General features: G+C 40.2%; 2 protein-coding genes across 4 annotated transcripts; one reads left to right on the top strand and one right to left on the bottom strand.

Annotated features, from left to right (window-relative positions):
- Positions 1-40: 40 nt before the first annotated feature.
- Positions 41-5,625, bottom strand: rsph1 (radial spoke head component 1). Of its 3 annotated transcripts, none has more exons than XM_034570232.1 (8): positions 5,473-5,625; positions 3,892-4,005; positions 3,555-3,660; positions 3,324-3,414; positions 2,950-3,085; positions 1,647-1,718; positions 796-877; positions 41-170 (listed from the first exon to the last, which is right to left on the bottom strand). In XM_034570232.1, exons 1-8 carry the CDS (start codon positions 5,521-5,523, stop codon positions 124-126), a joined length of 699 nt encoding a protein of 232 aa, XP_034426123.1. In that variant the 5' UTR covers positions 5,524-5,625; the 3' UTR covers positions 41-123. The 3 variants fall into 3 exon arrangements, with proteins under 3 accessions (XP_034426123.1, XP_034426121.1, XP_034426122.1); XM_034570230.1 differs by having other exon boundaries at positions 796-882; positions 1,646-1,718; XM_034570231.1 differs by lacking the exon at positions 5,473-5,625 and adding an exon at positions 5,017-5,159 and having other exon boundaries at positions 796-882; positions 1,646-1,718.
- Positions 5,626-9,952: 4,327 nt separating this feature from the next.
- On the top strand, positions 9,953-22,644 carry LOC117752865 (myosin heavy chain, fast skeletal muscle-like). Its single transcript, XM_034570570.1, has 38 exons — positions 9,953-10,174; positions 10,401-10,544; positions 11,516-11,672; positions 11,788-11,815; positions 11,905-12,013; positions 12,113-12,205; positions 12,290-12,353; positions 12,436-12,534; positions 12,656-12,759; positions 12,840-12,978; positions 13,159-13,277; positions 13,440-13,589; positions 13,671-13,841; positions 13,925-14,231; positions 14,311-14,387; positions 14,457-14,544; positions 14,635-14,752; positions 14,833-14,956; positions 15,290-15,426; positions 15,550-15,805; positions 15,917-16,159; positions 16,244-16,420; positions 16,501-16,646; positions 16,731-16,821; positions 16,905-17,294; positions 17,379-17,505; positions 17,601-17,719; positions 18,299-18,495; positions 18,588-18,771; positions 19,340-19,505; positions 19,698-19,822; positions 19,915-20,223; positions 20,315-20,518; positions 20,947-21,072; positions 21,229-21,399; positions 21,494-21,694; positions 21,771-21,902; positions 22,508-22,644. Exons 1-38 carry the CDS (start codon positions 9,971-9,973, stop codon positions 22,523-22,525), a joined length of 5,814 nt encoding a protein of 1,937 aa, XP_034426461.1. The 5' UTR covers positions 9,953-9,970; the 3' UTR covers positions 22,526-22,644.
- Positions 22,645-25,262: the final 2,618 nt, after the last annotated feature.

The raw sequence follows: 25,262 nt of genomic DNA on the forward strand, positions 1-25,262 counted from the left end.
TCTGTCGTATAAAAGGCATCAAATACACAGGCTCCACAGATTGTGCTTACGTATTGATTAGTTTATTTATGTTTTACTCCAACAAAGGCTGAAACATGCAGGATACTCTGTTGATCACGCAGATCAGATCTCTTCTCCCCCTTCTTGCCAAGCTGTGTCTCTGTCCCCAGCTGAAAAAAAAGACACACTTGAGTATACACTTACACGGTCACTTATTTTTTATTCTCATTCACCCCTTTCAGATCTCATGCAGTTCTGCATTTGAAGCATTTCAGGCATTTGAGCAGCAACACTGAAAACTATACACTAACATTCACGCTGAAGTTGAATTTTGTTCCCGAGAAATATTATGTTTTATGCCCCAGAAAATATATTTTGACAACAACCTGTTAGGCACAGAAAGTTTTGTTGCTTTGAAATTTTAAAAATAGGTTTAAACAACATTAATATTTTCTTTTTAAGATAATTTAGTGTTTCCATGATGGTCATAAATAGAGACTGATGTCTTCTTTGAATACTCACACATACAGTATAACACATGCTGGGATTTCAGAGGCTGATTCAGATATCCCTTTAGACTAAATATATAAAATATAAAATATTGAAGCTATATTTAGATCACAATGTAAGAAAATACACTTTACACATTTAACTGAATGAACAACATTTTTTTACATGTAAAAACGTGGAGAGTTTGGCTGGTTGCTTGACAAAAATGTCTTGGAGGGTAGGATTCTGCTGAGTATTTTAGTATGGCAGTATTTCTCACTGCCATTTTGATTTGATAAAGTTCACCTGTCTCTTTGGTGATGCCCGTGGCAACCCACTTGAGGATGCTGGGGGGCACCAACTCGCCCCATTCACCCTCAGATTGATCCTGTCAAGAGTGGAGTTAGGAAAACATTCAAATCTTCAGCTGAACAAGGGTGAGCCTGAAAACATTTGCAAACGTCAGGCTCAGCAGAGATGAAACACACATCTAAGTTCTCTATGCATCTTGAAGTTTTACTGTGACCAAAGATGACCCATCACATCATGCGTTTAATGTTAAACATGCTCTTAGAACAGGCCATAGAATGTAAATAAAGATGGACAAGTCTCCACTTTCTCCCAATGCACAAAAATTAAGCTAAAACATCTCCAATAATGGTGCCGCCATCCTGTGCTATGACGTCATATGATGCCAGTGTCTGTGCAGTAGTGATTGGATCACATGGTCCCGCCCATCCACCCACTCGACCAATTGTGAGAAAAAATTGATCAGTATAAAAAATTAACTCTTGAACATAAATCATTGTGATGAAATGACAGAAAACAACATTGAAAAAAATGTATCTGACGTGTATTTTAACTTTTTAGTTTGGTCCATGTCCCATCCACATACATGGAGGAGGCAGGGTGATGACCTATACTGTAGCTGGCCACCAGGGAGCCATTAGGACACTTTTGGCTTCACTTTTAGGGAGCTGTCATATCATCCATCTTTAAACAAAGTCTATGGAACAGGTACGTGTGCAGCCTGAAAAAACCTTCTAGTGCCAGCAACACAAATGTATCTATATGAAAAATCATTCTCTTATATATTGAAAATACCACAAAATCCTCATGCGAGACGCTGTCTGACCAATGGGTGGATGTTGTATTACCTGTTCTGTTTGGTGGAATTCACCGTGCTGCTCACACCCAATGTCGAACACATACTTCCCCGGGCCGTAGGGCTGCAAAATGAGAACAGGAAGGCAAAGACAAATAACACTGATCAAAAAACATGCCGCTTTGATACTGAAAACACCCAGGACAGAGTTACAAAAGGTTTATAGTTTCATTATAGAGTGGATCACATATACAGACAAGTCTTCACATGTGTACCATCTGTAGCTTCCCTCGACTGTATGAAGCATTTCCGCATCATTCAGCTCATTGTTGTGATTTATTTAGATTCAACTTTGCTGTTTTGGTTCAGCCTCTCCTTAACCTAGTTCCCAGCAGCAGCAGGCAGCGGTTTTCAGAGAGAAATCTCTGATGAGCTGACTGTGCACTGCATCCCCACCACCCAACCCCAGACACAAAGAAGTTTGGGTTTAAGAGCTGGATATTTCCTTGTTCTGTTATGCTGCCCCCAACTGGCAGAAATAATGATTTTATTCTGCTTTACAGCTGCATCTCTTTGTTTTTCCCTTAATAAAAAGCTAAAAGTCATGTTGGCACTATAATGGCCTTGTAAGGTTGATACAGCTAGCATGTTAGCAAAGTAATGTCTATTCACACATCCTGGAGACACAGCAAAAGACAAGAAGAGCACTAAGAAGAGCACATTCGACTCAGTCAGTCGCTTTAAATTTAGTCAAATTACACACTTCACACAAATTGGTGAAAAGGTCAAAGAAAGTAAAAACTAACTCCGGGATCCACTCCCTGATCTTCAACATCTTTAGACCAAGTTTCCTGGTAATCTCCCCAGTAGTTTTTGTGTAATCCTGCTAACTAACAGACAAACAAACAAATGCCAATTAAAAAACAACTTCCTTGTTGGAGGTAATTATCATTCATTTGGTGACACCTGATGACCCTACATAGTGTCCATTAAGTTACTACATGCTTCTATATGTTGATATAGATATATATGTTATTGCTAATTTTGTCTGGTGTCTAGTGCACAGTGGTTTTATCAGAAATTATCAGAAGCAAAAGTGCAAAATTCAGGCTGTAAAGAAAAAATACAGAAAATTAGCTGAAAGATACCAAAGCATTCCATGCGTGTGAGGGGAACTGCAGAGTTGGGTGATAATGACCGATTAACTTTAAAATGGTAAATTTTGGGTTAAAAGGGGGACAATCATTCTTGCCCCCCTACGTAGTCTACGGTTCAACTAAAATGTTCCAATTATTTCTCGTAACTACTGACAAAGCAAAGCTTTTCACAAAATAAGTCATGAAAACAGAACTTACATTATTGTTGGCAAAGTTTCCCTCGTATCTGTGGTTGGAGTGGAGGTACTCTCCCGCTGACTCCATTTTGCCATTCACCCATGAGCCTCTGTACTTTGAGCCAGTTTCTTTGTAGTGGTAAATGCCCTGACCGTGCCTGGAAATGAGCTGAGTTAGTATTGTGCAGGTAAAAAAGATGTCTCTATTGTCTATAATTGGATTATATCTGCTAGTTTTTGTTTGTTACTGTTATTTTAACAGCATTCCAGAGACTTTACAATTGAATTAGGTAGTTATTTATATTGTAATGTTGTCATATAATACAGGTGATGTAACTTAGACATTAAAAAAATGTCATCATGTACATATTGTATTGTCAAAAGCTATAGACAAACCTCATATCACTCAGCCACTCTCCATCATACGTGTCTCCGTTGGCGTAAGTGTAGATACCATGACCTTGTCTCATGCTCTCTACCCAAGACCCTGACAGACAGAGACAGGTGACAACAAAAGTCAGGTTTTTTAAAGCTCTATGTCAGAACTTCAGCTCATTATCTAATCTTTGATAGACACACTAATAATGCAAAAAAACTCAATCCATATAAAGCGTGTGATTTATATACCTTCATATTTAGAGCCATCTGGATAGTAAAAGGTGCCCTCTCCATGTCTTAGGTTCTTTTCATAGTCTCCCACATATCTCGCCCCTTTGTTGAAGCGGTAGGTCCCCTGTGAGACAAAACAGTCAAAGACAGATATGCATTAGTTACGAAAATGATTATTTCCAAAGTAATTCAATGTTTAAAAAAAAGAGTAAGTTCAAATTGCACTTATGCAGTCTATACTGAGGGCGACCTCAGTATTCATTCAGTTCCATTTAGACTCAGCCTTGACTTGAGCTGGAGCAGAGCTAGTGGTAGATTTGATTTGGACTTGACAAAGGCAGCTCCAGTTTCATACCTCTCCGCATCTTTTGCCAAACTCATAGTGTCCCTGATAATTGTCCCCGTTGGGCAGGATAGCTTTACCGACTCCATGTCTCTCCCCTGCATCATTTCTCTGCCCTTCGTATTCCTGTCAAAGAAGCAAAAAGACATATACATGAGTCTTAGAACACACACACTCACAAAACCATAGTTACTTATTGCCTAGCCCCAGCTTTTAGCCTAACCTTAACCTCAACCCAACCTTAAAACATGTTTTCACCTAAAAATGTTAGTTTTTTCTTCGTTTTAAAGAGTTAAACAGATTTGGGTCCCCACAACATGAGAAATATATAAACCTTACCCATAACCTTAACCATGACCAATTCATGCCTAACTTTAACCTTAACCAAACCACAATTCACATCTTAACCCTAACTTTAACCAAGTACACAGAAATTAAGTTTAGCCTCATTAGGGCCGAGCTTAAGTCCCCAGGAGGTGTACTGGTCCTGTCCAGGCCAGTGTTTATGCTGGAAAAGGTCCTTAACCCTTTGATACACAACATGGGTCAAAAGTGACCCGGTTCAGATTTTATTTTCTATATCTTTGCAGTGAATGAATGTCATCATTCAGTATTTCAGGTAATCCCCAATGAACTTGTTTTTGATCATCACAAATCCTTATTTAAATTTTTTCTTTGTTACTTTTTGAATAAAAATATTTTTTGTATCACGACCCTTCTAATGCACAACATGGGTCAAAAATGACCCGTATTCATTTCCTGTGTTATTTCATGCATGGCTGAGTGTTTCTTTGCTATATGTACTTTGAAATAAATGTATTTTATCATTTAATATTCTAAGTATTCATTAAATATCTTGTTTTTGATTACCACAAATCCTTATTTTCCTTTTTCCTTTCTTACTTTATAAACAAACATACATTTTCTATTTCTACATCAATTTTACAGACATGGGTCAGAAATGACCAATACAGTACGGTTGACATGTTCATAAAGATTGCTGTATGAAGAACAGGATGAGGAAAATGATGAGGTAATTTTGCCAGTGCAAACGCTAGCTTGAATCAGCTAACATTACAACAACAGACCTGAACGAGTATCGAGCTAATCTAAACTAATCTAAGTATGTTCTCTCACCCCGAGTTTACTGGATTTATCCTCAAACTCATCAGATTCACCATCAGACATTGTTCCGAGTCACTTCTTGTTCAGCCGAGGAGGCAATTCCTGGCCTTGATTCTGAGTGTGAAATCTCTGATGCTGAGGACTTAGACTATGTTCTACAGGATCAAGCTGGAGTTGTGTCTTGGAATCCAGCTCCCCTAAATGGAGAATGCTCCTTTGATGACATAGGAGACTTATCTTCTATGTCATCAGAGGAGACTTCTCCTAAATGAAGAAAGAGGAACGAATGTATCAAAGAAACACCCAGCTATGCATGGCATAACACAGGAAATGAATACGGGTCATTTTTGACCCATGCTGTGCATTAGAAGGGGTTTGCATAGCTTGTGTATCAAAGGGTTAAGAGATGTAACTGAAAGTACAAACACACACAGACACACAAGTACATTTATAAGTATATTCTCTCACCCCCAGTTTACTGAGTTCATCCTCAAACTCATCAGATCCCACATCAGACATTGTTCTGAGTCAGTTTTAGTTCAGTTTACAGGTAAAAGATCTCCAGACAACTGGAACTGCGCTCCTGGTAGTTTACAGTTACCATGCCGACGGTGCGTGACACGTGACCAAAGGCTGGTTGGTGAACACCCGCCCACCCCTGACTACCTTGCCACTGATTGGTTAGATTTAGGCATAATGAGTGATGGTTGGTTAGAGTTAGGGTAAAAACATCAAGGTGAGCCAATCAGAGGCAGAACGAGGGAACAATATTTTTTGTCCTTTTTTAATAAATTTTATTAAATTGTCTACTTTTACTATTCACTCACTTTTGATTTGAGGTGATTTTTGATTAATTCTGAGTTGTGGTTGTAGTTTTCCAACAGTGACTCTCGAGGGCGCTGTAGTCTACTTTTGACTGGCAAAGAAAAGTACTTCTTATTATAATACTCCTGTAGGAAAATCATACAGATAGACAGATAGACAGACAGATAGACAGATAGAGAGATAGATAGATAGATAGATAGATAGATAGATAGATAGATAGATAGATAGATAGATAGATAGATAGATAGATAGATAGACAAGGGCATAAGAATAATAAAAGGACAAAATGAGTAAAGAATAGGTCACACTGCAGTGAGATGTAAGTCTAGCCACCAGAACTACTTTAAAGCTGTCACTGTAAAGAAGTATGTGCTAATGGAGATATTGACTATACAAATATTTTAAGTATAAGGTGATTGAAAGACACAAGTAACCGAGTCAGAGTGTTGAAGCCAAATATAAATACAGATTTGTAGATAAATAACTGAAACTATACAAAGTTGTATTGACTAATTTACTAACTTCTAAAATGTAAGTTTCCTCCATGATAAACCACACATTTTTTAATTAAATGTACATATGGGCAGCTGTGACTCATCTGGGTGATTCACTTACCAGAGGGTCGGTGGTTTGATTCCAGTCATTCTGCTTGCCGAAGTGTGTTTGGGCAAAACCCTGAACCACAAATTGCCCCTGACGGCTGTGCTGGCAGTGTGTGGGTGAAAGAGAAAGTGCTGCACATAGAGCACGTAGCACATGTATGAATGTGTGTGTGTGAATGGGTGGATGGCAAAATTGTACTGTAAAGCCTTTTGAGTGGTCAAGACTATATACAGAACATTTACATATCAAATCAATTCAGTTTCCCAAAGTGTTTTGCTTTATTATATTATTATTGATAATTATTGAATTCTAGCTCAGGCAGCACCAATTGTTATCAGCTGTCCATCAAATGATATCAAAGTGCTTCTCTGACGGATAATAGACTGAGTTACCTCAACTTAGCAGCCCTCTATTTAGACAACTTGAACTTGACTTGACATTAACTCATAAGCCACGAGATTTTACCATCTGTTGCATTAAAGATTAGAATGAACTCTGTGCAGCCCCCTGCATTCTCCGTGGCTTTCTGAGACTCACGAGGAGGTGATTCTCAAAATGTCTGGAGCAGTCACTGAGTCAATAGAATAGTGTGTCAGTTATAAAACAGGCAAATGAAAGGCAGTTTGCCTTGCATCATTATCCCCAAACTGACTCTCATTGTCCCCTGGAGGACAGTCCCTAAGAATATCTCACTCCTTATTAATTCCCTATAAAGAAGACCACACTTAAGATGGAGGCAGTGTGAGCCACAAGTTCATTGGTTGCTTGTTCATGATTTAGCACCCCCCTTGTCAGTTTACAATCACCTAATCTCCCTCTCCTCACACTGACGGCGGTCCCAAGACCTCCATTCACTCAAAGCCAGTGGAGTTGTTTACTTCATTTTGATGTCCTGCCACCTTGTTTACACCTTGTGACATGTAACATTAGGCTGGTCGCCCCTTTAGTCTAAATGTAGATGCATTCTTATCCACACCAATTGTCACGAAAAAATCATTAAAGATTCTAGTTGGAAAGCATTTTGTTTTGTAAAAATATGCTTATTTGCTTTCTTTCCAAGACCGAGATCAGAAAATCAATATCAAACTTCTGTCTGTGTGTTAAAAATGGAGCTGGAGCCTGTGGATAGAAAGGAGAAACAGAAATTTAAAAAAAAGTTTTTAATGCAATGCTACAGTTAAGTGAGAAAATGTATTATGTGCATGTATTATAAACTAAGGTCAAAACAAGCTGCACAGAAATTATGGACAATTGGATGTTTAAGAAATTGTGATAGCACATAACTTCAGAGGATAAATACATAATGTGTGAACCAATTCTTCCAGACTTCCAGCTCCAGGTCTGTACTTCGTGTGTCTGATATCAATCTTTTCATCTTATTAATTCTTTAAATTCACGTCAACATTTCTAAAAACCATAATCTATTTGTTGAAGTTAAATATTATAAAATTAAGTATTATCTTGAATTAATTAAATTTAATAATTTTCCACATCTATATGTCAGGTGACATTGTCCTCTGATGTGCCTCGCAGTTGATTCTTTGGGAGATGATGGCAGGAGAAAAGAGAGAGCTCCAAATCTCTGACACGACTATTAGCCCACTCTAATCTCTAAAGGAATTTCTATTGAGGGATTCATCAGCTATGCCTTTATTTATAAGCTTGTCAAAGCAATAGCAAGGGTCATGGATACATTTAGTGTAAAACTGTTAATAAGCCTCAGAGGCGGTGGAATTGTTTATGTTACTTAAATATTGAAATGTGTGCAATTACACACAATGTTAACCATCCAAGATAAAAAGAAAAGATGGAGTGACTTTTCAATTCAAAGCCTTTGTCATGACACGTGAGGAGCAGTTTTGTTTGAAAGTAATCATGCCAGACAAATTATTCTATGTTCATTTAGGGAAAACTCATAATATATCAAATCATGTCTGATGTATCATACACTATACACCTTTATGTAATAGTTTAACAGGACTAGATGAGAAGATTGACATCACTTTCATCAATGTAGGGCTGTATCATGGACTGTAATGTCGAGTCACTTTCCCCACTATCCAGAAAGTAAGCCAAAATATCCCAGATACGAACACTGCCTTCCTGTGATAAATCATTTGGAGCCAGGTTGGATCAGGGGATGGAGCAAACTGATTAAAGCTACTTAAAACTTAAAACTTACCAGAAAAATGAAGAAACATCAAAGTGATAGGAACTACCATAAATGACAGAAACTATCTTTGAGATAAATGTATTTGATGTGTACTTTGACTTTTGAGTTTGGTCAAAAGGCAAGGTTTACATTACATTTCATTTGTCTGACACTTTTATCCAAAGCGACTTCAAATTAGTACATTTAAAATCTATAAGGGGCCATTTTAGGGGTTCAGTATCTTGCCCAAGGACACTTCAGCGTGCAGATGGGGAAGACTGGAATCGAACCACCGACATTCTGGATGGAGGACGACCACTCTACCCCACTGCCACAGCCGCCCCCCATTTATGTCCTATAATGCACTTTGGCTTCACTTTTGGGGAGCTGTCATGCCATCCATCTTTATATTCAGTCAATAGGCTGGATGTGGTTAGCCTTGCCTAGCATAAGGTCAAGAGGTGCAGGGAGACAGCGAGCCATCTACCAACACCAATAAAGTTAATTTATTCAAACATTGTACTTCATTAGATAAGTATAAAAAAAATAGTTTTTTTGTAGTTTATTCTGCAGTACAAATCATGACTCAAATATGTTTAGCATCAAGTCATACTAAGCTAAGTTGAACATAGCCCCCGGCTCTTAACTCTTAACGTGAGCAGGTTCGGATTTTCTCACTTGGAAAGACAGCAAATTTGTTTAAACTTTAAATAACTGAACACAACGCCTTGGACAACTGCAGGGCTTAAATGGATAATATAATTTTTGCTCTTCAAACACGGGGATGTACATTTTAAATCTCCCAATGACGACCAAGATGCTAAACAAACAGCGCGCTGGTCCCTGCACGCTTGGGACGTTTAACGCATCCATGTGAGCGCTGTATCTCTGGCAGAGGTCACCCTCCCTTGGAATTCATTCTTTTCTTGAGCTGCAGTTGCTGCCCGCCACAGATTTATAACAAAAGCTCAGGGACATCTCCATGATATCACATGCCAGACTAATCATGCTAATCAGACTTCTCTCCACCCACATTCATTAGAAGCTTTGACCTAAATATAGGGGTTTGCTGTCTCTCCTGATGCATCAAGTGGAACCTTATAAAAGCAGTAAGTGTCAAAGCTGTCCACATTTTTCAGCAGGGTCTTCTGCTGGTGACGGTATTGTCCTGTAGCATTGTTGTGTGGGGCTGTGATATATTCAGACTCTCCTTGTGGGGTTCCATCTTTGTTCTGATACAGGTGTCTCCAGGTGGAGGAGCCAAAAGCAGATCTTCTGTAGCTGACGGAGGTAAGAGTTAATATTCATCAGAAAGACTGATGTAAGATCAATCTTCGAACCTTTCACCGCTCCTCCTTTCAGTCCCCACAAGGGTGCAGTCCAGAGATGAGTTTGGACGCTGAAATGAGTGTGTTTGGGGAGGCTGCCCCGTACCTGAGGAGGCCGGAACGGGAGAGAATCGAAGCCCAGAACAGGCCCTTCGATGCCAAAACTGCCGTGTATGTAGTGGATCCAAAGGAGCTGTTTGCCAAAGGCATTCTGCAAATCAAGGACGGTGGCATGGCAACCGTTAAAACTGACACAGGAAAGGTATGTAGCTGTGAATGAGGCATTGGGGTTAATTAATTTAGTTTTTAGGCCATTTTACACATTATTATTTAAGCATGTCCCTTCAGAACCTTATTTAGACAAAATAAAATATCAGCTGTACTTACAGTTTTATAATACCTCATTGCATAAGCAGGGTAGTGCTGGCACACTCTGGATTATTGAATTATTTCCCTGATGAAGAGCACGTCGCTCCTCACCCTCACAGGTTGTTACAGTGACGGATGATGAAGTCTTCCCCATGAACCCGCCCAAGTTCGACAAGATCGAGGACATGGCCATGATGACCCACCTCAACGAGGCCGCTGTGCTGTTTAACCTCAAAGAGCGTTACGCAGCATGGATGATCTATGTGAGTCACACAACATTCAGCTGCTGACGGTCACTGGTCACACGATACAATGTGGAGCTCGACAGAGACCGAGTAGAGTGGCATCAGAGCTCGAATAGGTTTGTGATGTATGATACTGGAGATGCATTATCTGGACTGCCAGTGTGAAAAAACAGCAAGGTGAAGATTTAAGATATCATTACATGTAACTTATATAACTGGGAAATGTTGGACATCCCAGTAAGCACTGAAAAGGTAATAAGTTGGTTAAAATATGTCTATCATAAAAATTTGTTTGGAAGATTGTTGGAAGTGGAATTAGTGGAAGATTTTAGTTAGGTATGCGGTTCAGCAGTATAAAGTATAAACAGTTCCAGGTAATCTACAGACAAATGAAAGATAATTCAACAAACAAGTGATTTGAAATCAAGTGGTGATGATGGTGTGTCACTGCTTACTGAAGTCACCGGAACACCCTCAATCAAATCTGATCAAACCACACTCACACAGCTGACTGGCTGAGTCTATCTTTTGATGTCCCCCCTGAAATTTGACTTTGGTTTGGCTATTTAATGTCATGTCATCTACTACATAAATTTATATATTATTATAAAAATTGTTCCCATCTTTCATGGTCTAGCATGATCTGTAAAAATCTACTGCCAAATGTATTATTATTATTATTATTATTAGTACTAGTAATAGTAGTAGTAGTAGTAGTAGTAGTATTTATTGCATAAACATATGTATGTATATCTTTGTGAATATATAAATAGGTTTTACTGCCACACTGGTCTCATTCTGAATAATCAGTAAAGTGATAGCCATCAGTTTTGAACACTTTGTCTTCGTCAACTCACTTAAAGACGTGAAGTTATCATTTGATATTTCGCATGAGAAAATACACATCTTTTACATTTTGCTTTAACCGAGATGTCTAAACACATTTTGATTTTTAAATCAACCAATCCTGTGTGTTTGTTTGATTGTAGACCTACTCAGGCCTCTTCTGTGTCACTGTGAACCCTTACAAGTGGCTCCCGGTGTACAACCAAGAAGTGGTGGTGGCCTACAGGGGCAAAAAGCGCCAGGAGGCTCCACCACACATCTTCTCCATCTCTGACAACGCCTACCAGTTCATGCTCACTGGTAATCTCAAATAATAATAAAAAACTATGAACGTTTTATATTCAGCTTTCTATCAGATTATGATGCTAAGCTTGGCTCCTTTTTAATATTACCATGGTGTTGTTGGTTTTTCTAGACAGAGAAAACCAGTCCATCCTCATCACGTAAGCTAAAGCTGCTACAACTTAACGTTGACACTTATTACTAAAGAGGAAATATGACATTTCTGGCGTGTATTTTTCCCGTACTGTAGTGGAGAATCCGGTGCAGGAAAGACTGTAAACACCAAACGTGTCATCCAGTACTTTGCGACAATCGCAGTGTCTGGGGACAGGAAAAAAGATGTTAGTGGAAAATTACAGGTGAGACAATGTTTTTCTTTCAATGAAGCAAAATGATCATCCACTAATTATGATTGCCAGCATTTATTGCATCTTATTTTCTTCTTCCGTTTGCTGTAGGGCAATCTGGAGGACCAGATCATCTCTGCTAACCCACTGCTGGAGGCTTTTGGAAATGCCAAGACTGTCAGAAATGACAACTCTTCGCGTTTTGTGAGTACAAAGATAGAACGTTTGTTAATACCCATAACTTATTTTGACATTTTCAGACTTATTCATTTACTTTTTCCCTTTCAGGGCAAATTCATTAGAATCCACTTTGGAACCACAGGAAAACTGGCTTCCGCAGACATTGAAACTTGTGAGCTAGATAACAGTGGAGATTTATACAGTGTTTTGTTGTGAGAGCCCTGTGCTTAAGTGAGTCTTGCTTCTCTTGGTAGATTTGTTGGAAAAATCTAGAGTAACGTTCCAGCTGTCTTCAGAGAGGAGCTACCATATTTTCTACCAGATCATGTCCAACAAAAAGCCTGAGCTCATAGGTAACAGTTTTATCAAATGTCTTGTTTGTCTGCATTATATTCAATCTTTTAAAATTCAAATTTTTTTTGCAGTGTGTGTCTATATTGCAAGATTCATGCATGTCTTCAATTTCCCATCCAGAGACTCTCCTCATCACCACCAACCCCTACGACTTCCCGTTTGTCAGCCAGGGGGAGATCAGTGTGGCCAGTATCATTGACAGTGACGAACTAATGGCCACTGATGTAAGTCACATATACAATACATTTTTTTCCATCACTGGTAACATGAAACTTACGTTGCATCTTCACCGATGTGCTTCCAGAGCGCTATTGACACCCTCGGCTTCACTGGAGAGGAGAGGATTGGCATCTACAAGCTAACAGGTGCTGTGATGCATTATGGGAATATGAAGTTCAAGCAGAAGCAGAGAGAGGAGCAGGGAGAGCCAGATGGAACAGAGGGTAATTGTTACATAGAGTTCTGCCATCATCATTTGATTTCTTTTTTTCCCCTCTTACGACGATCATGTTTTTTAATGTTTGGTATAACTCGTTTTTTTTATATTCTACATTTGATCTAACTTACCTTTTAACATACTCTGCTTTGTATTTCTATCATTTTATATTTCTTTATTCAAACAGTGGCTGACAAATCAGCTTACCTGATGGGACTGAACTCTGCAGACCTGCTGAAAGCACTGTGTTACCCTAGAGTGAAGGTTGGGAATGAGTATGTGACCAAGGGGCAAACTGTCCAGCAGGTAGGTCCATTAACACATTCGCAATAAAAACTCTTTAGTGTATTTTCAGCCTCTTTAGGAGGTTCTCTTCTTCCAATTTGACCATAAAATCATATCTTATATTGTTTAGAGGTTTTATTTCCAAAATGTGTTGCAATCTTACTGGAACATGCCATTGTGCAGGTCTACAACTCCATTGGGGCTTTGGCCAAATCGGTCTATGAGAAGATGTTTATGTGGATGGTCTTTCGCATTAATCAGATGCTGGACACCAAGCAACCCAGACAGTTCTTTATAGGAGTCCTGGACATTGCTGGGTTTGAAATATTTGATGTAAGTTAAGCGCTGAGCAGTGCATTCACTCAAAATCATAATCAATAATGGTGATGACACTCAAAAGGGTTTGTTTTTCAGTACAACAGTCTGGAACAGCTGTGTATCAATTTCACCAATGAGAAACTGCAACAGTTTTTCAACCATCACATGTTCGTGCTGGAGCAAGAGGAGTATAAGAAAGAAGGCATCGAATGGGAGTTCATTGACTTTGGGATGGACCTGGCTGCTTGTATAGAGCTTATTGAAAAGGTTTGTCTTATTCAGACATAATATTCCAAAAAGTTATGGATGATGCCTCATGTTTAACTTTTTTTTTGTACCACTTTCAACAGCCAATGGGTATCTTTTCCATCCTTGAAGAGGAGTGTATGTTCCCCAAGGCATCAGACACCACCTTCAAAAACAAGCTGTATGACCAACATCTTGGTAAATCAGGCAACTTCCAGAAGCCCAAGCCTGTCAAAGGCAGGGCTGAGGCTACCTTCTCCCTGGTGCACTATGCTGGCACTGTGGACTACAGCATCTCAGGCTGGCTAGACAAGAACAAGGACCCACTGAATGAGACTGTAGTCCAGCTGTACCAGAAAGCCGGCCTCAAACTATTAGCGTTCCTCTATTCTACCTACTCCTCAGTAGATGGTAAATCTGTTTAAATTTTAAACCTTTATTTCTCTTGAGGGTCGAATTTGAGCCAATTATAAAACCTTTTTTTTTTTAGAAAACGCAGGTGGAGTTGCCAAGAAAGCAGCAAAGAAGAAGGGCTCGTCCTTCCAGACTGTGTCAGCCCTCTTCAGGGTAACTGCAAACTAAAATAATATTAGGTGGTGATGATTGTGAAATAATGACGATAATAATCCTTTACAGGAGAACCTGGGAAAGCTGATGACAAATCTCAGGAGCACCCATCCTCACTTTGTCCGCTGTCTGATTCCAAATGAAACTAAAATTCCAGGTATTTCCCCTAATGTTACAAGCACTCCTTATCAGACATACCTAGTTTATCAGGCAGCTTGATTATGACATTGCTTTGGCTGACTTTTAGGTATTATGGAACACCATCTGGTTATCCATCAACTGCGATGTAATGGAGTGCTGGAAGGAATCAGAATCTGCAGGAAGGGCTTCCCTAGTAGAATTCTGTATGGGGATTTCAAGCAAAGGTAAAAAAAAAAAGCAAAGACGAGAGAAATTTGCGAGAAATCAGTTAATAACTTTTGTTTCTTCCGACTTTTTCTTGTAGGTACAAAGTGCTGAATGCTAGTGTGATTCCTGAGGGACAATTCATTGACAACAAGAAAGCTGCTGAAAAGCTCCTGGGGTCTATTGATGTGGATCACACCCAGTATAAGTTTGGGCATACCAAGGTAAGTTAGTGGAACGAAAGGCCTCAGTATATTTCAAACAGAGAACGTGTTAGGGTTATTTTGATGTCAAGCTTTGTAACTGTAGGTGTTGAGATGAGAGAGTGGGCAGAGTTTAAGGGTAGGGGGCAGCCAGGGAAAGCTAAGAGGGTATGCTTTTTGCTGTGGCTTCTAGTCTAGCCATTTAGAACAGGTATTAACACATTTTCAGACACATCATACTTTATTGTAAGCATTTTGAAATTGTTATACAAAAAAATGATGTTAAGACTTTGAGATTTGTTGATTTGTAGTACACTAACTGTAACGATAATGACAATTTGTTTTTTTCTGCAGGTGTTCTTCAAAGCAGGACTCTTGGGTTTACTAGAAGAAATGAGGGATGAAAAACTGGCCTCCCTCATTACCATCACTCAAGCCTTGTGTCGTGGCTTCCTCAGAAGGAGGGAGCTTAGGAACAGGATGGATAGTAGGTAATAACAATTATGGTATATAATCACAGATACTCAGTTTCATTGACTACAAAGATTGTCGGACATTATGCATTTTGCTGAAACATGTTGAACCCAATAACTACAAACTCCGTCACTTTGCAGAGAATCCATTTACATTATCCAGTACAACATTCGCTCTTTCATGAATGTAAAACACTGGCCGTGGATGAAGCTCTACTTCAAGATCAAACCACTCTTGAGGAGTGCTGAGACTGAGAAGGAGATGGCCATCATGAAAGTGGAGTTTGCCAAGTGCAAGGAGGACTTAGCCAAAGCTGAGGCCAAGAAGAAGGAGCTGGAAGCCAAAATGGTTTCCCTGCTTCAGGAGAAGAATGACTTGAGTCTGCATATTCAATCTGTGAGTTGTTGCAAAACATACAGCAAAGTCACACTGCATGTGTTAAAGTAAGTCATATGTAAGAAGAGCTGCATGGTACAAAAATGAATATTGCGCACTTTTATTGAATAGGAAAGTGAGAGCCTGGCAGATGCAGAAGAAAGGTGTGAAGGACTGATAAAGAACAAGATCTTGCTGGAGTCTAAAACCAAAGAAATCAGTGAGAGACTAGAGGACGAGGAGGAGGTGAATGCTGAGCTGACTGCCAAGAAGAGGAAGCTGGAGGATGAGTGCTCTGAGCTGAAGAAAGACATTGATGACTTGGAACTCACCTTGGCTAAAGTAGAGAAGGAAAAACATGCCACTGAAAACAAGGTACTAATTGTACCATTTGGACAATCATCTGACTATCAAACCGACCGCATTTACTAATACATTTACTTCTTTTTATGCATTCAGGTGAAGAATCTGACTGAAGAAATGTCCTCTCTTGATGACACCATCGCCAAATTATCCAAAGAGAAGTTGGCGCTTCAGGAAGCTCATCAGCAGACACTGGATGACCTGCAAGCAGAGGAAGACAAAGTCAACTCTCTGACTAAAGCTAAGATCAAGCTGGAGCAACAAGTCGATGATGTAGGTCTATGGCCAGTAGCCTTTGGAAATCAGTGCATGTGTGGCTTGAGATTTTTGCTGAAAATGTGTGCATGTGTTAGCTTGAGGGCTCTCTGGAACAAGAGAAGAAGGTCCGGATGGATGTCGAGAGGGCCAAAAGGAAGCTCGAAGGGGATCTTAAACTTACCCAGGAATCCATAATGGATCTGGAAAATGACAAACAACAGCTGGAGGAACACCTTAAAAAGTATGCATGGGCGCATCAGTGCTTAAAATATTGTTATATACTTAACATCTCCTCTAAACACATGATATGATTTGTGTATAACAGGAAAGACTTTGAATTCAGCCAACTTGTGGCCAAAATTGAGGATGAGCAGAGTGTGGCTGTACAATCTCAGAAGAGGATCAAGGAACTTCAGGTAGAAGAAAAAGAAATGTAAAAATTGAAATTCCATAAAGTCAAAGGATGACATTTTGATTGATTTTTGGTTGGTTTACCTAGGCTCGCATTGAAGAGCTGGAAGAGGAGATTGAAGTGGAACGTGCGGCCAGAGTTAAAGTAGAAAAGCAAAGGTCTGATTTTTCCAGGGAGCTGGAGGAGATCAGTGAGCGGCTGGAGGAGGCCGGAGGAGCCACCGCTGCTCAGATCGAGGTGAACAAGAAGCGAGAGACCGAGTTTCAGAAACTGAGACGGGACCTTGAGGAGTCAACCCTCCACCATGAGGCCACTGCTGCGGCTTTGAGGAAGAAACATGCTGACAGTGTGGCTGAGCTGGGAGAGCAAATTGACACCCTGCAGAGAGTCAAGCAGAAGCTGGAGAAGGAGAAGAGTGAGTACAAGATGGAGATTGACGACCTGTCCAGCAACGTAGAGGTCATGGTCAAGGCCAAGGTAAGCTCCGCCAGTATAGTAAGTGGGTGTAGTAAAAATAACATGCTAAACAGTTTAATTTATTTATTTTCTTAATGATATCAGACTAATTATGAGAAGCTGTGCCACTCTTTGGAAGACCAACTGAGTGAATACAAGACGAAACATGATGAGAACACTCGTCTGATCACTGAAATGAATACTCAAATGGCAAGACTTCAGAATGAAAATGGTAAGCACCTGGGTGACTCTAAATTATTCAACACACTTATAAAGACCAACACTTGTCTCTTTTCCAATTTTTCTATCTAACTATCTCTTAATCAGGTGAGTTCTCTCGTCTTCTTGAGGAGAAAGAGGCGATACTCTCTCAGATGTCCAGGGCTAAGCTTGCCTTCACTCAGCAAATTGAGGAACTGAAAAGGCAGGGTGAAGAAGAAACAAAGGTTTGTTGCACTACTGCACCCAGTGTTACATTAACGATCTGTGAAGGTCAGTAGGCTAACTGGTTAGCCGGAGCCTTTGCTTATTCGAACTTGGAATCTCTGCTAGGCTTTCAACTTGTTCTGGCTACCTTAAAATGGATACATCTTTGTAGCCTTTTCTTTTCAACTTAACACAAATTGTCCTTGCACTGAGGTTGCCAAGGAACATTAAAACAATAGTTTAACATTGTTAGAAATTCACAGATTAACTTTGATGCAGAAACTTAGATGACAAAATAAATATATACATTTATAAATAGGCCTTTAAAGCTAGCACTAGCAGAACATTGGCTGTCCCTCCACCAGTACCTACAGCAAAGCCTATCTCCTTTATTTGATCAGTATACAAACAGAAATGACAAGTTGGGGAAGTTACAAACTGGAACTATCTCTCTCTGCCAAAACACTGCTAGTTGTCTCTCTCTCTGCTTCATGTATATGCTCAGCTAAGCCAACTGCCTTCTGGCTCTAGCTTCATATTTAACATATACAGATGAAGAATTTATTTTCCAATTACATCCATATATGCCTTTCTTTTAGGCTAAAAATGCCTTTGCCCATGCCCTGCAATCTGCCCGTCACGACTGTGATCTGCTCAGAGAGCAGTTCGAGGAGGAGCAGGAGGCCAAGGCCGAGCTGCAGAGAGCAATGTCCAAGGCCAACAGTGAGATTGCCCAGTGGAGAACCAAATACGAGACTGATGCCATCCAGCGCAATGAGGAGCTGGAAGAGGCCAAGTGAGAGTTGTTCTAATAATGTACAAATACCTGAGATATTTCAAATGTAATACATGACAACCATTAACGGTATTTCAATTTATGATTTGCAGGAAAAAGCTTGCTCAACGTTTGCAGGAGGCTGAGGAGGCCGTCGAGGCTGTGAATGCCAAGTGCTCGTCTTTGGAGAAGACGAAGCAGAGGCTGCAGGGAGAGGTGGAGGACCTGATGATCGATGTGGAAAGGGCAAATGCTCAAGCAGCTGTCTTGGATAAAAAGCAGAGAAGTTTTGATAAGGTAACAAAGGCTTGCAAATTAATTATGCAAAATTCTTAAAGGTTCAGTGTGTACGATTTAGATGAGAGGGATCTATTGGCAGAAACTGAATATAAAACAATCCTAGTGATGTTTTCATTAGTGTGTTTCATCTAAATTGTAAAATTTATATTGTACCTTAGAATGGGCCCTTTATATTTAATTACTTTATATTAACACCATCAGGAGCGGGTCCTCTCTCTATAGAACCCCTTTGGTTTTTACAATCATCCAACTGGACAAACTAAACACCTTTTGAGTTTTTATTACAACGGAAGGTTACCACAGGTTCTCTTTCATGTTTGGAAGGGGGGGCGAGGTGAGGGGTGTTCAGCTGCAACATGACACTTCAACACTAGATGTCACTAAATTCTACATACTGAACCTTTAAATTGTGGTTAAGTATAACAATTCACCAATATTAACTAACTAACCAACTAAAAATCAATTATATTGTTATTCTCGAAGGTATTATTCTCATGAGGTAGGTCAGAGAACAACTATGAGGGACCATTTTTATCCAAACCACTATTTTTTTTCTCTTCCTCAGATTGTGTCTGAGTGGAAGCAGAAGTATGAGGAGTGTCAGGCAGAGCTGGAAGGATCACTGAAGGAGTCTCGCTCCCTCAGCACTGAGCTCTTCAAGATTAAGAACTCTTACGAGGAAGCTTTGGAGCACCTTGATGTTCTCAAACGAGATAATAAAAACCTGCAACGTGTGTATTACTACAAAATACTACAATGCTATTTTCTTAAGGTTTATCCTTCATATCCTACACATTTTTTTTAAATAAATCTGATTGTTATTAATAAACACCAATAGGGCCTAGGGGGGTTTTGTAAGGGTGTTTTCATTAAACAAGTATAATACATATTTTGTTAAGAAAAAATAAATATTGTATTTTTAGAGGAAATCTTGGATCTGACTGAACAACTTGGAGAAAATGGCAAAGCCATCCATGAGATTGAGAAGACTAAGAAACAAACGGAAAATGAGAAGACAGAGATCCAGAATGCTCTGGAAGAGGCTGAAGTAAGTCTATGTGATATAAAAAAATGTATACTTCCTGAAATATGAGTCTTTTTTAGATTTTTCCTTCTCATTTATCTTAATCTATACCCCAGGCCTCTCTGGAGCATGAGGAATCCAAAATCCTCCGCGTCCAGCTGGAGCTTACTCAAGTCAAAGGAGAGGTCGATCGCAGGCTGGCTGAGAAGGATGAGGAGCTGGAGCAGATGAAACGGAACCACCAGCGCATTGTGGAAACCATGCAGTCAGCCTTGGATGCTGAGACACGCGGCAGGAATGATGCCATGAGAGTCCGGAAGAAGATGGAGACTGATCTCAATGAGATGGAGATCCAGCTGAGCCACTCCAATCGGCAGGCTGCTGAAGCCCAAAAGCAGCTGAGGATTATGCAGGCCCACCTTAAAGTGAAATGTTGCACAACACCTCTTTCTAGAATAACTTTTAAAACCCATTTTGGATCGATTATAGAACTTTTATCATTATTTCTCCCTGCAGGAACAAACCCTTCACCTTGATGAGGCCCTGCGCAGCCAGGAGGACCTGAAGGAGCAGGTGGCCATGGTGGAGCGCAGGAGCAGCCTTTTGCAGGCAGAGGTGGAGGAGCTCCGGGCTGCGCTGGAACAGTCGGAACGAGGCCGCAAATTAGCTGAACAGGAATTCACTGATGCCTCCGAGAGAGTTGGGCTGCTGCACTCTCAGGTGAGCCTCGTTTCCAGAAGCATGTTTCTAGCATTCTAGCTGTCAAAGAGTCAGATACATTTCTCAGGAAATGGTGGAGACCAAAAGAGGAGCTAAAAGCAAATCTGTTACCCAGAACAAGGGTATGTAATATTTTGATTGTTTTGGTCTAATAGTTGCAATGAAGGAGCAGTGTTGTTTTGACATTGAATGATAGTATCTCTTCTCACTGAACAAAAATGGGGAGATTAAGACCATAATAGTGCCATGGGGAGATTTTTTGTGTAAATTGCAGTTCTTTTTATGTGCAGAGAGCTACAGATACAGTTGAGTTATTTCAACTTCATAACTTTATATCCTCTGTGCTCTTCTGTTTAGAGGCATAACTGCAAACTGTGGGTATATGTTAATTTTATTCCATCCTTTTCTTGACTTTCATTTATCTGCAGAACACCAGTCTTCTAAACTCTAAGAGAAAGCTGGATGCAGATGTGAGCAAGCTGCAGGGTGAGGTGGAGGATGCAATCCAAGAGGCCCGCAATGCAGAGGAAAAAGCTAAGAAAGCCATCACTGATGTAAATATCAAAAGTTTTCCCTCTAATTATATCCAGCAATTAGAATTCCAAATGGTGTGATTAGAAACTTTGAGAAAAGGCAATCATCAAGCAGCCTTCAGTAGTTCAGGCTCTGTTGTTTTGAAACAAACTCTGAATTAAACACAATGGATGTAGGCAGCCATGATGGCAGAGGAGCTGAAGAAAGAGCAAGACACAAGCAGCCACCTGGAGAGGATGAGGAAGAACCTGGAGGTGTCTGTGAAGGATCTGCAGCACCGCCTGGATGAGGCTGAGAGCATGGCTTTGAAGGGGGGCAAGAAGCAGCTCCAGAAAATGGAAACTCGGGTATCACATTCATTCATGTGAGATTTCTGTAGCGTCATTTAAACAATAACTGCAGCTGATGTTGGGTGTCGGGTGTCTTGATTTTCTCTTGTAGATGCGTGAACTGGAGGGTGAAGTGGAGAACGAGCAGAAAAGAGCCTCGGAGGCCATCAAGGGAATCCGTAAATACGAGAGGAGAGTCAAGGAGCTCACTTACCAGACTGAAGAGGACAAGAAGACCGTTTTGAGACTTCAGGACCTGGTGGACAAGCTGCAACTCAAAGTCAAGGCATACAAGCGGCACAATGAGGAAGCTGTAAGACCTTCTCATCAAATAAGAACGTTTTTTGATCATGTTTACACCTGAGCTTATTGGGTTTTTGTTCCTACAGGACGAGCAGGCCAACATTTATCTTGCTAAGCTCAGGAAGGTGCAGCATGAGCTGGAGGAGGCGCAGGAGCGAGCAGACATCGCCGAGTCCCAGGTCAACAAGATGAGAACCAAGAGCCGAGACTTTGCAAAGGTAACTATTAACATGAGTTTACTTAAGTTTGATCATTGTATCAAAAATGATCAATAAACTGACCTGTCCAGGGTGCACACCACCTCTCACTCAATGTTAGTTGGGATTGGCTCAAGCTGCCCCATGATTCTCAAAGGATAAGCGATATAGATAATGGTTGGATGGACAAATTAAAGTCTCAGAGCACATGTGTCAGCTTTCACATAGACAGGAACACTTGTATATATCAGTGGTTGCAGAGGTTATGGTTTGTGAACGAGACAAATACTGAACCTATGAGGACTGATTGAAACAATGATATAAAGGGATCACATTTTTAATTTTAAAAAATCTATCTAGAATTTACTAGATCTGAATTTGTATTTGGATCTGCACCCAATTGCACAAACTCATAAATATTTGTCCCACAAAAAAGTGGAGAAAAAATACATGCCAAAATGTAACCTTTTCTTCCCTGACCCGTCTCGATTCCTCCAATCAAGTTTAGTGATAATCCGTCCATAGGTTTTAGGGTTAGGGTTAGGGGTTAGACATCTAAATGGTCACAATAGATAGTTACAAATATATTTTTTTCCTTTCCTTTCCTTCCTCTATCTCCTTCTCAGGCTGGTGAATCTGAGTAGGCCTGGCAGTGATGGCACATCCTCAAGTTGCAAGTGCTTATGTAGAGAGGCTCAGTAAAGTTAACAAGCCTCATTGTTTTGCAGTGAAACTGTAGCAGAATAAAGTTGTGTGAAGCAGATGCTTTGTCAGATTTTTTCCCTACAATCTAATGACAGCCTCGGAAGTCTTATTGGCATTTTCCAGCTGCCCACACAATAATCAGTCAGTATCCACGTCTGTCTGATATCAACACGAATGAATGGAAACTTTCGTCATGGCCCTTGCTGTATTAGCAGACTACTCTAAGCTTTGTAGTGCTAATTAGCTTTGTGATTTGTCTAAATCCCCCTCAGTGTGTTCAGCTAGCCTCAGATTTGAGCAACTGTTTGCAGAGATCAGGGCAGATCCCAGCACAACGCCTGCTGACATTTGCAACTCGCGTTAAAATAGCCCTCCTCTCCACTGTAACTCATCTATACCATACCTAATGCTAGCATGAGAGCTGTGGATTAACCGTGATTGCACCAGTATAATCAGAAGACAAACATGGACCAACGAGCATGTATTTAGCCGTGTCACTCCACCCTTGGCGCTGTTTGTTTTGCACATCGGACAGAGGGATTCTGCGCTGCTTTGTTTTGTTGCTCTGTTATTTCTTCGCCAGGGACTTTAAATCCTCATTATTACAGGAATCTCAAGTGTCTGAGACCCAGATTAGAAGTTAACACCTGACATGGAAATAAATACCCATCGGCACTTCTTCCATCCTCACAGCTATGCAGAGTTTTTATTGGCAAAATCACAATGTTTAAGTTGAGTTTCCCTAATCATGTGGAAAATGTCACTCAATGTGGCATGTGTCACCTCATCTCTCTGCCTGTGTCCTCTCAGTATCTCATAATCCAGTGGGTCTTACAAGTAAGACATAAAAGACTCAATGTCAGTTTAATCCAAGCCGGAGATTTGTCTCAGTGCCGTCAGTATTCTGATATCATATAGATTGCTACAGTACCTACAGCTAGAGGGCTCCCTCGAACAAGACATGATGTGTGGAGGAAGAAAGAGGAAGAAAGCCTCAGGATTAAGTCACCAGCATTCTGTACTGGTGACGCCACAGCTCCGGAGAAGCAGTTCTGGTTCAGGTTGTTTCACAGTATTTTAAAGACAGACATGACCAGTGCAGTGGGCCCCTTTGAATTCCCACGTTCTTTCAACTCTGCATGTGTGTGTAGAAGTTATTTATTAGTAATTCAATTGCGCTGGTATTATTATTAAATCATCATTTTTAGCCACCCTGGGGAGTTGACCCCTCTTTACCGTACAGTTTTGTTTTACATGCACACATTCATACAGTTCATCTATGTAGAGGTTAGAGATGATCTATGTGCAACACTTTCTCTATCATTAATCAAACGGGATGACTGGGATCAAACTGCAAACCTTCTGGTTGTTGGACGACCCACTCTTCCCCCTGAGCCACAGCCGCCCTACAAGCTGTTAAAAGCTGTGTATTTATTCTTCAAGCAAATGTGAAATAGTGTCGGTGTCCACATGAGGAAGTTAACATTAATATTCTATTCTAATATTATCTCTGTTTTTGAGAATTGTTGAGAATAACATCTGTATTTTTAGCCACTAAATGGGATATTTTTTTACCATCAGCTGTAACTAACAAGTTTGATGTGGTGACAATCTCTGCCACTACACTTTTAAATTCAAATTTGCAGCTTCAAGTAATTAATATAACTCGTAAAAAATATTCACTACTAAAAATGTCTTCAAACCAATTACAAGAATAACATAGTATAACATATGATTTATGTTATTGAGATTATTTGTCAAGAGACCAGCTGAGGTGATTCGGTCCTCTGTTATCATATTTTTCCTCTTTTCTTCTTCTTCTTTCATTTAAAGAAAAAATATATTGGAAATATGACAGTGTATGAGTCTGTATAAAAAAATATACAAATATGTATAAATAATCAATCATTAATTGAACAGCAAAAATTAAACGCTGTTCTGACTGATGATATATTACATTACAAATTGTTTAGTTCAACTATTAAAGCATCTACAGTCACGTAGGACTCACACGTACATGTTGTGTTAACACTTGAATGTTCCTGATGCTCGGTGCTGGTGTGGTCGTCATAACGACAACAACCAATCACAGTTTCCTGCTCGGGACACACAATATAGCCATAGGCTTACATACTATGCCTTGTTAGCTGTCAATGCAATAATAAAAGGAAAGTTGTGAAATAAAATCCACAACCACATGAACATATACCAGGTTCACCAGTATTTGCATTAACGTGATTTGATTGGCTTGACTATTTCTTTAGGAGCAATTTGATTGGTTCGTGTCTGGGCCACCACTTAAAAAGATCCACACAGCGCAAGCAAAGCAAAGGAACAACAATCCAATTTGGCATCATGTGACATCACCGCATTCCATTGAAGCCTCCAATGTGAGTGCAGCGCTACCATGTGGTCCTTCTCATTACAAAGCTGATGGAGAGTCTCTCCTCACACAGCTCACAGCTCTGTTGTCCTGGACAGATCACGCTTTCATCAAAGTTCATGAGGGGTGGGGTCTCGGAGCGTTGAACACATCCTTTGGCTTTGGCCATGTTCTGAGCCGGGAGACAGGAGACAAGCCTCAGTGAAAGATGTGGTCAGAGAGAAACAAGTAGCTGCTGTGTCAGCCAGCAGGTTGCCACTCTCAGTACTGGCAGCTTTAGTCCTGTTTCAGAG

The sequence above is a fragment of the Hippoglossus hippoglossus genome, chromosome 19 (assembly GCF_009819705.1).
Source record: "Hippoglossus hippoglossus isolate fHipHip1 chromosome 19, fHipHip1.pri, whole genome shotgun sequence".
Lineage (NCBI taxonomy): Eukaryota > Metazoa > Chordata > Actinopteri > Pleuronectiformes > Pleuronectidae > Hippoglossus > Hippoglossus hippoglossus.